General features: G+C 34.9%; 2 protein-coding genes across 8 annotated transcripts in view; one reads left to right on the top strand and one right to left on the bottom strand.

Moving 5' to 3' along the window:
• Positions 1-2526, top strand: part of LOC110273839 (UPF0481 protein At3g47200-like) — a 3511-nt gene extending 985 nt beyond the window's left edge. Inside the window, exon 2 of one of the 2 annotated variants that reach the window (XM_021126939.2) lies at positions 1102-2526. In XM_021126939.2, coding sequence (XP_020982598.1) covers positions 1102-2343 — 1242 coding nt within the window. In that variant the 3' untranslated portion in view covers positions 2344-2526. Of the gene's footprint in view, positions 1-1083 lie in introns of both variants that reach the window. The other variant, XM_052251696.1, reaches the window with a different exon arrangement.
• Positions 1-13393, bottom strand: part of LOC107496509 (DNA polymerase I A, chloroplastic/mitochondrial) — a 56156-nt gene that overhangs the window by 27226 nt on the left and 15537 nt on the right. The window contains exons 5-12 of one of the 6 annotated variants that reach the window (XM_052251694.1): positions 5851-6289; positions 5574-5669; positions 5368-5460; positions 5091-5285; positions 4831-4923; positions 4530-4742; positions 4234-4323; positions 3184-3721 (exon numbers count right to left, since the gene is read on the bottom strand). The exons of 1 other annotated variant lie outside the window; for it this stretch is intronic. In XM_052251694.1, the coding sequence (XP_052107654.1) occupies positions 3560-3721; positions 4234-4323; positions 4530-4742; positions 4831-4923; positions 5091-5285; positions 5368-5460; positions 5574-5669; positions 5851-6289 (1381 nt within the window). In that variant the 3' untranslated portion in view covers positions 3184-3559. Of the gene's footprint in view, positions 1-3183; positions 3722-4233; positions 4324-4529; positions 4743-4830; positions 4924-5090; positions 5286-5367; positions 5461-5573; positions 5670-5850; positions 6290-13393 lie in introns of those variants that run through there. 4 more of the 6 variants (XM_052251691.1, XM_052251693.1, XM_052251689.1 and 1 more) reach the window with 4 other exon arrangements.

The following is a 13393-nucleotide window of genomic DNA, read 5'->3' as shown; positions in this document are numbered from 1 at the left end:
GACGTTTGTGACCTCTTCTTTATTAGAGCGGCTCACAAACAAAAATAGTTATATGATTTATATACAGAGCTGTCAAAGTGAATTATTCATTCTATTTTGTTAAAATTTGTCTCAAAACAGAATGAGTCAAAATTAATAAATAATAATTCACCTTGTTTTATAACAGACTGATAGATTGACGAACCAATCTGCCTAATCTCTTTTTTTCTTTAAAAACAACTAAATTAAAAAAAATTAAATAATTAAATTTTTCAATAAAACATATCATAATATAGACACAAATAAAAAATTAATTAAACTACAAACCATATTATAATCCACAATAAACCGTATTAATAATATTTAATTTGGAATTTTATAATGAGTGTATGAATTGCACTCATTCTCACCTGGAAAATATTTATCAGTATGAGGAATGTTTGGCTAATTAGTCCGGTGATGTGAACAAACGCATAAATTGAAATAAAAATTAGAAAAATAAGAACAAATAAGAAGAGATAAATAACCATAATTATAATTAATTACATTTAATAAATTAGACTAAATAAACCAAAAAATATCAAGCCAACTATACTATTTATTGAAGAAGAATATCAATTCAATCAATTCAAATTTTAATTTAAAATAAAAATATTAATATATCAATAATTAAATTTAATTATTAGATATAGTTTTTACGGTATTATAAATTTATTGTACAATAATTGATTTTTATAATTTTAAATATATATAATTGATAGCAATTTATATTATAATTATTTATTATTATCATTTCTTTTTCAAATAAAAATTGTTATAAATAATAGCAAAATTACGCTAAATAAATTGAAAAATAATTCAAGAAGCATGCCATGTTAACATGATATTAATGGTAAAATACTAATTTTGATTAACTCCATTTTCATTTTACAACATAACTAAAAGCAAAACCCATAACTTTTTTTTTTTTTTAATTTTGGTTGTGTCTTTTCTATTTTATTTTCGAAACCATTTCGTAATTAAAAAAATTTGCACAATTTATGTCCTCTATTTAAGTCCTTCTTCATGCTTTCAATTTGTGTCTCAAAATTTTATTTCACGTAGTAACCATAATCATAATAGATGGAAGACGATGAGAGTCACAAGGCTGATGATATTTCAATCAAGATCAATGAAATGTGGGAGAAAGCACAGCCTCTTCATACAGATGAATGCTGCATCTACAGGGTGCCTCATGAGATCCGCAAGATAAATGAAGATGCATACACTCCAAAGGTTGTTTCAATTGGTCCTTTTCACCATGGAAATGAAAAATTGCTAAAGATGGAGGACCATAAAAGATTATATTGCAAACAATTCATTGAAAGATCCAAGACAAACAAGTTAGAAAGTTTTGTGAATTGCGTGCAAGAGCTTGAGCAAAAGATTCGTGATTGTTACTCAGATGACATCAAGCTTAGTAAGGAAGAACATATTATGGTGATCTTGGTGGACTGCTGCTTCATATTAGAGCATTTACTCTTGTTAGGTCCTGATGTCTCTTTTCGGTTACCTCATTTATCGCATTATTTGAAATATGATTTGTTGTTGATTGAGAATCAAGTCCCTTTCTTTGTTCTTGAGGAGCTTTACAATCTAGCTTTTCCTTCTACCTCAAATCCTCCACTGTTAACTTTCACTCGTTATATCCTTCCTGATGGTATCTCTCCTGGCAATAAGGATGTTGGTAGAATAGTTCATTTCACAGACCTAGCAAGAAAACATCTATTATTATCTTCTGCCTTATCAATCTCTGAATGCTCAAGAGATGGACAGGTAACACACCTCGATAGTGCAACTAAACTGAGGGAAGCAGGAGTGAAGTTTGAGGTAAACGAAGATAGTAAATGCTTACTAGACTTGCAACTTTCTGGCCATACTCTTAAAATTCCATTCTTTAGAGTGGTGGACACTACTGAAGTTGTTTTGAGAAATTTGTTAGCTTTCGAGCAATGTCACTGTCTGAACGAAGCCTACCTCACTGACTACATCTGTGTCATTGATTTTCTTATCGACACAGACAAAGATGTGGATTTGCTGATTAAGAAAGGAATAATTAAGAATTGGTTAGGTGATAGCAATGCAGTGGCTAAAATGTTCAATGGTCTTGCCGTGAACATTTTGACTTCAAATTTTAATAAGAAATATTCTTGTATTCTTAAAGGCTTGAATGCTTTCTGTGAGAAGCCTTGGAACCAAAAAAAAGCATCTTTGAAGCGCGACTACTGCAACACTCAGTGGAGGACGTTAGCTTCTATTGCGGGAATTGTTCTGCTTCTTCTCACTATTGTTCAGACAGTATTTTCGATCCTCCAAGTACTCTAGTACTATATTAATGTTTGCGTTGTGTTATTTGGATTGGATTTGATTGGATGATTACCTTAATGTTCAATATGGTGTGGTAGATTTAATATATTTATATTTTGAAATATCAACATGTATAACCCATGTGTTTATTGGAAACCACTTCATATGGTAGCTCCCTTTTCTGTAATTGTATCAGGTATGAATGTGATATATATTTTTTTAATTGTTGTATTCTATACATTATTTACAGGTCTTTATTCTGAAATTAGTATTCAAACATCATATTTTATCTTAAATAGAGCAAAGAATGCTTTTCAAATTTCAATTGTAAGATAAAGAATGTACATAGACTAAGTCATAGAAAGTCTCGAGTCAACTTGAAAGAAATATGCAAACTACGAAAACTGACAAGAAAAAAAAAGAATTAAGTACGATTTTGGTCCCTAAATATACAATTCTAAATCTCCAAACTTTGTCAGCAATTCATGGCAAAATTACCCTATTTAATATGTACATTTAAATAAAAAATAGAATTGATTTTCATACGCTTAAAGCTTACAAGTTAAAAGATGCATGATGTAACGTTCATAGTATACAACTAAACCAGAAGTTAATATCAAGTGGATATTACCAACAGAGGATGTTATTTAAACATTGAAACACCCACCATGATCTAAAAAATTAAAAATATTTTTATATAAAATTTATAAGATAATCTATAATTCCTAAGTATCTTTAATTTAGATTAAATATTTTCTCTACAAAAATCTAAATAAATGAAACAAAAAAAAATATGCACAGGCAACGAAACAAATCTTAAAAGTTTGCAAATCTCATCCCTAATTAAGAGAAACAGAATAATAGAAACTTTTTAATTTTCCATCAATTTTATATACATCACATAATGCTTGCATCATGCAAAATGGCTATACTGGTTCATGATGCAAGGCATGACAATTAGGTATGATTCAAAATAGTGAAGAAAAAAAAAAATCTGCCAACTAAAGCAGTCAGATCCCGAGACCATTGATTTTGGCCTTTTGCTTCCATCTTGAAAGTTAAATGTGTTATGCTTTGGCATCACCATAACATAACACTTGAAACAACCCCAAACCTCTATAGAAATCAAAGGAGGAAAATAATAATACTATTTGAGGCATTCTTTTTGCCTTTCAAACAAAATCACTTATTTACCAAATAGAGCCATGGACTTCATGCTGTATAATGGAATGTTCTATTTAGCAGAGTACCAGTTTTGAGCACACTTGGCATCAACAGAGAGGTCCACCTTTAGAATGTTCTTTCCATGGAAAGGTTTGGCCATGCACTCCACAACTATGGCCTTTGCTACCTCAGCTGACTCACTTGGCCCTTCCAATATCACTTCATCATGAACCTGCTTTGTTATTTCAAAAAAAATAATAATAAGAATAAAAATCTTAGATACAAAGTAGCAAGAAAGTTGCTTCATGGATATTGAAAAAGGATTCAGACTTATTGACATCAATATTAGAATACAAAGATAAAAAGGTTAATGTCTTATAAATGCCTGTGACAAATAGAAGGGTGTCATAATTTTAGTAGCGAATGCTAATGTGCTCGGGAGAAAGTAAGGAGTGCAGCGTTCCCTAAAACTAACTTGCTATTAAAGGAAAAAAAAAAAGAAACAAAATAAAATACCCTAAATTCTAAATCCGAACTATCAATATAAAATATAATAAATGGAGAGATAAGATTTATTTAATTAACAAAGACTGCAGTACTTTTTACTTAGTAAGAAACATTTAAGGATGAGCTAATTTGGCAATTTTAGGAGACGTCAGAGTAATTTGCACTTAGAAAATTAAGACAACTAACAAGTATTACTTAATTTGAAAAAGGAATCACATCCCACGGCATAAAACTTGCCTGAAGAAGTAACTTCCATCCGAGCTCCTTCAACTGTTTATTATTGGAAATTTCCAACATGGCGCACATGGCAACATCTGCAGCACTACCCTGTTGCATTCTACAAGTCAGAAACCCATGAAAGAAAGGTCTGCATGCCAAATCAGACCACAGACAAAAGGTACTGGAGTATGAACTACTCAGGATTCATTACATTGGATTTCACAAATACTGCAATGATCAAACTTGAGAGTATAGTGAAAACTAAAGAGGGCAGGGGCAAAGAATGCAATAGTTTATTTGAAAGCATTAAGGACCTGCACTGGAGTATTAATAGCAGCTCGTTCAATGTGACCTTTCTGATACTTGTTGGCTTGCCCCATCAATGGAAACCGCCGGGCTCGGCCCAGCAAAGTGTGAACACAATGGAACTGATGAGCTTCTTTCTTGCGCTCCTCTTGCCATTTCAAAACTTCTTTCCGATCATTGTACCAAAGGTCAACTGTCTTCTTAGCTTCTTTCACGGAAACCTGAGAGCGGACAGAAACAGTAAATTATGGACAACATTTTCAATGAGGTTGTCCCCAGTAATACTAAAATGCAATGAAACTCAAATACCTTCCAATCCTTTGAAAGCCCCACTGGAGTCTTTCCATAAGCAATTGAGAAGTTAAGCATTTTCGCTTTTCTTCTTTCTGAACCAAATGCATCCTGGAATGAGAAAAATAATAGAAACGTGATGCATGTTCAAAACTTCTTTTAATCTTTAATTCATGAACATGACATGAATATCATCACATACTATCCACAAAATGAACTACTGAACGGATTTTCAATGTAAAGAATACTACTGACATAAGGATGTCCGTGAGAATTACCTTCAGTAGAGGAACTGGGGGTTTCTCTTCACCAGGCTGAGGATGCCACTCAAGAAGCACTTCCTTTTTGTCAACTGCTTCACGAATATATGGATACATATTCATCGCCGTCCTTGAATGGAAATCTCCACCGGCTTTGAAAGCATCTAACATGCTCTTACAGTTGGCAAGATGTGCCAGTATCCTAAGTTCCAGCTGCAAAATTACATAACTCAATCAAGATATTGAACTTTCTTGCAACTATTACACCGTTAGATCAACAATATAAACTCCTAACCTGTCCGTAATCAGCAACTATAAGAGAATTCCCAGGAGCAGCTATGAATGCTTTACGGATTTTGTACCGGTCTTTTTCCAAAGCAGGTTGATTCTAATCCGTAAATTAAATATTCATCAGGTTAAGTCTCTTTTTCAGGGGAAATTATTAATCTATTACATTCAATATCAAGAAAACTCTAATGTGTCTTGCAAACTAAAATTTACCTGCAGGTTTGGCCTTCTTGCTGACAAACGTCCCGTCTCTGTGTTGATATTTAAGGAGCAATGAATACGGTTATCCTTTCCCGATATATTATGTCCCTGACATAAAGAAACTGTGAAACTCGCATATAAAATATGAAAAACTTCAGACATGTACTCATTGAATGTTTAAAATGTGTCATGCATCTAGTCACATATCACTCATCTAGTTAACCAATCGACTAGTTAATACGAATAACATTGGATTATAAAAAAAATTAAAAAATAAAAAAATAAAAACCTGCAGGGGAAGGATGAAATTGGAAATCAAAGAATTGATTGAACAGACTTCACATAAAGCAGCAATTGCATGGCAAGCTTCTCTCCCTTCTTCTTCTGTTGGAAAAGCTGCAAAGGCTGTTCCATATGCAGATTTATCTATTTGTGCAGATGCAGTTTGACTTTGAGAAGGAAATTCATCTTCACTGAGATCCAAGTCACAATTCTCGTCAACAAAGTCATATTCAGCAGAAATTTTTCCAGCCAGGGCCCTTAAGGCATCTCCGCTAACTGAGGGCCAACCACTTGCTGTGTACATGTCAGTCTCCAGCTTATACCCAAGGCTTGTCAGCTTTATATCACGGAATTTTGTGGGAGCCTTCTTGCCCTCTTCAATCACTTTATCAACATTGGGAATTTTGAATATCCGCTCAGTTGGAAGTACCTCATTGGGGTCTTTTCTGTAATGAAGAATTTGAAAGTGAATATGAAAATTTTTGTTCTTTTTATACCCCTCCATACATCATGGCATACCAATTGGTCCCAATAAAGAATAAAGATATAGATATCGAAATAATCAATTTGGCAATATTGCAATGAATGATCAGCAAATGTTTAAAAGATAACCACCTGTTCGCAATGCCACCAAAAAGCAGCTGGCGCAACTGTAGGTCACTTCCCACATTCATGTACTTGGCATCAGGACAATACTTACATGCCCATTTCCTGAATCTATTAGCAGCTATATCTTGCTCTGCTATGGCCACTTTTTCTATGTCAGCAAGATATGCTCGATCAACTAGCATTCCCTCAGATTCCATTGTGACTAGAAGCTCACCAAATGGCCTCCAAAATTCATTAGAAATCATACATCGTTCTTCCAGAAACTAGTACACCATCAAGTTTCCAAGGCATGGCTGACAAGTGGCTCTTCAAGCTCTCATAAAGGTTCAGAGTACTTCTAGCATCTAAGGCAGAATAACATATCCAAGGTATACGCTCATCTCTTTGTAGCTCTTCAACAGGAGCAATAGTAATTGTTTTACCCTCGGATCCGTCTTTTTTCACCTTTTTCTTGCCAAATATAGTTTTCATTGACACCTTACCAAGTAGATCCTTGTCATGATTCAGCTGAGCTGCACACATGACCCTTTTGTCACCTGTAAGTCCTTCAAGAGAATAGCCCCCATCCAGGCGTCTTGATGAATCCCATAATCGTGCCATGTGCATCGTATCGGCATGAAAACCAGAAACTTTAAATCCATAGTTCTCTATAATATGACAATCAAAGCTATAATTATGCCAGACCTACAAGAATGCACTGATGACTTGGTTAGTTGATTGTTTCAAATTTCAATTATTATTTGTAATCTTAAAATAAACCTAGCAATAAACTCAATATGATTTTATGAAGGATAGAATTATTTCTCCATTCCTGAACCCAGATGTTGTGGAATCATTATAAGAGACCCACTTTAGTATGAAAATGGACAAACAATTTTTCCATTTTCACCAAGCAGTTAGTTTGTCGCAGGAAGTTAAGGGAAAAAGTAGACTCATTAACTGGAGGCCCTAGAACAACTCTAGATGATTATTTAAATTTTAAATGGCATATATGCTTAGGAAGCCTTGCAAGCACCTCCATCCCCCATGTCGTGAAGAACTCATCTTGCCATGTTTGGAAGGGACCATACGCAACTGAAATGAATAATTTTTAATCCATCTGTGTTTCAAGGAGGGATTGACGACAGAAATTAATCGAATAAAAATTACCAGATGAAATGTCAAAACATCAGATTGAAACAGTCATGCCAGGCTCAGTGCATATTTCTAGAAGGTATCCTAGTGCATAAGAGAATCAATTAAAGATAAAATAAGTGAAACAACAAAAACGATTGGTCATTTCCCTGTTTATGAGAATGTCTAACGGCTCCAAAGAAAACTATATAGGTTGCAAACTTCTTTGTCCTACACATAAAACCACACACCAACTGGCAACTATATTCAAGTATCAAATACTTCAGTATTATGACTGCAATCCAAGCATGGGTTTACAACAGGAATTAAAGTATTAAACTACTAATCATAACATTGAAAACACAGTACAAACCAAGTGGAAGCTAGACATTCAAACAGCACGAAGCATGAATGCATGCTTACAAGGTGACACACATTGTGATGAGTAATAGAATTGAGAACATGGGACTAGAACATGAGGTTATGCATTGCCTGGAGTTGTTTTCTAGAGCGTCAGGTTTGAAGGTAAATCTTCACAAGTCAATGGCCCAGTGTTCCAAGAGGGTGTCGGAGAAGAGAAAATAGGTTCTCTCAGGGGTCTCTAACATCCGTTTCTGCAATGATTTAGGTAAATACCTGGGAATTAACATCGATCATGCCAGAGCTTCCAGGAAGACGACTCAAGAGGTTATTGAAAAAATTTCGAGGAAGCTCTCCCGTTGGAAAGAATGATTGCTGAATAAGGCAGGGAGGCTTTCTCTTGTTAAATCGGTTATGGCCTCTATCCCGGTTTATGAAATGCAAATTTCTCTTCTCTCGAAGTATGCATGTAATAAAATTGATTCCTTGATGAGACAGTTCTTGTAGAAAGGCCAAGCGACCAGCAAAGGGCTGCCTCTGGTCAGGTGGGAGGTCACCATAACTCCTAAAAGGGTAGGAGGATTGGGTATTAGGGATACTACCTGTGCTAACATGGCGCTTCTGGAAAAGTTGGTATGAGATTGTCTAAATAATAGTGAGAAGTTGTGGGTGTAGGTTTTGAAGCATAAATATCTCAGGAATCAATCTGGTATGAACGAAAATAATAGAAATTCTTCATCGGCTACCTGGAAGAACATTGTTAGTGCCTATGAGCATCTCAAGGAAGGGCTTCATTGGAATATTCGAAATGTCCACAAATCAGTTTGGTATGATGAGTGGACTCCTTTTGGTAAGCTTTGCAACTTTGTTCCTTATGTACATATTTCTGAATCAGATTTCATAGTGGCTGACTTGTGGAAAGGGGTGTCTTGGGAGGTTGATAATCTTACCACGCCTATTCTGCATGAGATTAAGCAGTTTATTTGTGGTCTGAGATATCCTAGTTCGACTGAGTTGGAGCCACAGTGGGAGTGGTGGCCTGTAGCAACAAAAAAGTATAGTGCAAGGGAGGGTTATCGATGGTTATTAGAGAAAACATTAAATTGGAATGCCAATAGTAACTGGAACTGGTTGTGGAATACAAACATTTCGGAGAAGTTCAAATGTACTATGTGGCTTGGCTTACATGATGCTCTATCAACTGAGACCTTTCGATTCAAGCGGCATATAGCTTCTTCAGATATATGTAAGAGATGTAACAAGGCGCAGGAGACTATGGAGCATTGCCTTAAAGACTGTGAACGATCAAAGGCAATTTGGCATATGTTGGATCCTAGTATCCTGGACCCGACGGTGGGTACTGCTCTTGAAGAGTGGTTTCGGAAGGCCTTGGCTTACAATGAGGCGTCTTTTGGTGCAGGGCTTTGGTGGGTATGGAGACATAGGTGCAATGACATATTCAATACTGAAAATCCTTGAACAGACCACAAGGTTGTTGCCTTGGCCAGAATTACCGCCAAGGACTTACAAGTTTACAGGAATCGAAATAATGCCTTTAGGTCTCTCCGAAATTGCCTGTGTTGGGAACCACCGGTAGGCAAAAGTTTTAAAGTTAATTGTGATGCAAGCTTGTATCTGGATTCAAATTTAGTGGGATATGGGTGTATTATTAGAGATTCTAATGGAGATTGGATCTCGGGCTGCTCTGGAAGCATTCCCCCCTGGTCTATCATCAGATGTGAATTATTTGCTGCTTGGAGGGGGCTGGTTTTAGCTTGGGATTGCGGTTTGAGGGATATTATATGTGAAACGGATTGCTTTGACATTCTGCCCATCATGCATGAACTTACAAGTGGGTATTCATTTGAAGTAACAGATTTGGTTCACAAGATTCAGGAGCTTTTATCTCGTCCTTGGCTTGTTCACGTTGAGTGGGTGTCCCGAGAAGCAAATAGAGCTGCGAATTTGATGGCTAGATATGGTGCCAAGAGTAATTCTAATCATGTTATTTGTTCTGAGTCTTGTGCTTATCTCTGGCAAATCATTCGCTCGGATATAGGATAGTGTTTGACTTATTTTTTTTCCCTGTTTAGACACCAAAAAAAAAAATTACTTAACTCCTAATCCTTTAATATTAGTGAAAAGTAAGCTCTATGATGATGATGAGGTTGGTATTTAAGAATTCGATTAATATGGAGTTAATAATTTGAGTGACAGTAGTGGAATGTTTACCGTTCAAGAAAAAAAAAATCGTGTGTGTGTCTTCTTGTTTTAAAAAAAAAAAAGCTGAAATCTTGGTAAGAATATTAAACTAACTTCTTAATCTTTAGAACTTAGAAGGGCTTAAACGATAATAAATATAAGACTTAAATTATATTCCACTCAACTACATTTAACAAAGATGATACATGCATGAATTTATTTATATTAATAAGAAAAAGGAAGCTTTTATAAATTAGGCAATATAGAACTTTTAAGAAGAATAAAGTTTGCTGTACTAAATAATAATTTATTTTAATATATATTTTATATTATCAGTTAATTTTAGTGTTCAATTTAATATTCTCCTAGTATGGTTAGATTTTATATATGATGAAACGTGATATGCATGTTTCAATCATTAATTCTTTGCCACTAAAAAGTAAAAATATTTTGTCCATCAGCTATTAATGAAATAATAAATGATTGTCTAGGTTAGGTGTGGGTATAGTAGCAAGTTTAAAGTTAATGGTTCTCATTGTGTGAGCTCACTTGTTGCAATACACTAACACAACACAAACGCAAAACACAAAGGAACAGGATAAGTGGATAACAGCATAACATAAAATATTGAAAATATAAGACACAAAAAAATAAAACATAACAATTAATATTTTATATTTTATTTAAAAGTTTTGAAAAAAATAAAAAAATATAAATATAATTATAAAAAATAAATAAAAATAATAAAAAATAAAAATAAATTATATCTCTTATTATTATTTTTATATTTTTTATTAAAATAAATACAAAATATATTAATTTAATAATTTTAGATATAATATTTTTATTTATGTCTTATCTATTTGCTAAACACACTTTTATATTTTAATATTTTCGTACCTATAAATAAACGCAACCCAAAAAATAACAAAACAATTCAAAGCTTCTAGTAACTTGTGAGTGAAATTTCTATTATGATATAGTAAGGATAATATACTTGAAAAATAATAAAATTCTACATGACGAGTAATATGTACTTAGAATGTGATTATACCTTTTAGTATTTATTATTAGACATTATAAATTGTATAAGAAAAATATCTTATTTTGATATATTATATTGTAATTATCGTTAAATATAGATATATTTTAAAATATTGATTTACATTTTTATTTTATCCAATTTAAAAAATTTTTTACGTTAAAATATTAGTGTTATTTTTTTAATCTATTTTGATGGTATATTAAACTCCGCCTATGTTACACTTGCGGTACATAGTCGGTCCCAAACCCGGATAAAGGAGGAGGGTTGTGTTAGGTCTTCGGCAACCAACATAAAAATATAGCCGAACCCCCATGACATGAATCAAAGACATTATTGCGCTAAAGCTAGGTCGTTGTCCGGAAGCAACGCGTCGTATGGCTCGAGTACGGTGTCAAAGCAAGAGCCGCTGCATCGGTGCCCGGATGTAGTGTTAAATGAGCAAGGGTTCTTGCGTTTTCGTGAACGGACGAGGGTAAATAAGCTAGTTCACAAAGTAAAAGGTAAAGGTCGAAGCGACAGAAGGTTGAGATTTGGGACATGGAACATAGGCACTCTAACAGGAAAGTCTATGGAGGTGGTGGACACCATGACAAGGAGGAAGATTAACATTATGTGCCTACAAAAAACGAAATGGGTTGGTGCAAAGGCTAGGGAGTTGGATACTTCTGGTTTCAAACTTTGGTATACAGGAAAGGTGAAGAATAGGAATGGGGTTGGAATAATTGTGGATAAGCAGTGGAAGAAGGACGTAGTTGATGTCAAGAGGGTGGGAGATCGGATCATCTCTATCAAACTTGTGGTGGAGGGAGGTGCTTTTCATGTGATTAGCGCCTATGCACCGCAAGTGGGTTTGGACGAACAACACAAGATAAGGTTTTGGGAGGATCTAGAGAGTTTGGTTCAAGGCATACCTTTGGGAGATAAGATTTTCTTAGGAGGAGATTTAAATGGCCATGTTGGGAGAGAAGTGACTGAATATGGGAGTATTCACGGAGGCCATGGTTTCGGGGTGATCAATGCCGAGGGTAAAACTATTTTGGACTTTTCTTCAACCTTTGATCTTCTCATCGCAAATACATGTTTTAAAAAGAGAGACGAACATCTTATAACCTGTAAGAGTGGCATGACAAGCTCTCAAATCGACTTCTTCTTGTTGAGGAGAGTCGACCGAAAATTTTGCATTAACTGTAAAATTATTCCGGGAGAGAGTTTGACAACACAACATAGGGTGCTCGTCATGGATTTTCGCATTGAGCAAACGTTGAGGAAAAGACATTATACGAAGAATCCAAGGACGAGGTGGTGGCGGATGAAAGGTGAGGAACAAAGAAACTTCCTAAGACGGGTAGAAGAAGAGGCAAAGTGGGATGGGAACGGAAGCGCGAAAGAGATGTGGAGGGAGATGGTAGAAGTTATTAGAAGAACAGCAAAAGAAAGTTTTGGTGAATCTAAAGGAATAGGACCAAGAGACAAGGAGTCCTGGTGGTGGAATGTGAGTATACAAGAAAAGATAAAGATAAAAAGAGAATGCTTTAAAGAGTGATCTTTATGTCGCAATGCAGATAATTGGGAAAAATATAAGGCGGCTAAGAAAGAGACAAAAGTGGCTGTAAGTGAAGCAAAAACAAGAGCATATGAGGGTCTCTAACAGTCTTTGGGCACGAAAGAAGGAGAAAAAGGTATATATAGAATCGCAAAGAGTCGGGAAAGAAGAACGAGAGATTTGGATCAGGTTAAGTGCATAAAGGATAAGGATGGAGAGGTTTTGGCTCAAGAGGGGAAGATTAATGAAAGGTGGAAGAGTTACTTCTACGAGTTATTTAATGAGGGACAGAAGACTCTTCCGAGCCTTGGTCGATTATGCACAAGGGAAGAAGATCAAAACTTTGACTACTATCGAAGGATTCGAGACTTCGAGGTAAAAGAAGCTTTAAAGCAGATGAAAAATGGTAGGACAGTAGGACTTGATAATATCCCGATTGAGGTTTGGAAAGGTCTTGGAGAAAAAGGCATCAACTGGTTAACCAAGCTTTTTAATGAGATTTTAAGGTCAAAGAAGATGCCTGATGAGTGGAGAAAGAGCACCTTGGTACCTATCTACAAGAATAAAGGGGATATACAAAGTTGCGAAAACTATAGAGGGATTAAGCTTATGAGTCATACTATGAAGTTATAGAAAAGGGTGATAGAACGGAGGTTGAGAAAAGAGACACAAGTAACA

The sequence above is a fragment of the Arachis duranensis genome, chromosome 7, assembly GCF_000817695.3.
Source record: "Arachis duranensis cultivar V14167 chromosome 7, aradu.V14167.gnm2.J7QH, whole genome shotgun sequence".
Taxonomy (NCBI): domain Eukaryota; kingdom Viridiplantae; phylum Streptophyta; class Magnoliopsida; order Fabales; family Fabaceae; genus Arachis; species Arachis duranensis.
Note: the sequence above shows the minus strand (reverse complement) of the source record. Positions and strands in the feature narration are given on the sequence as shown.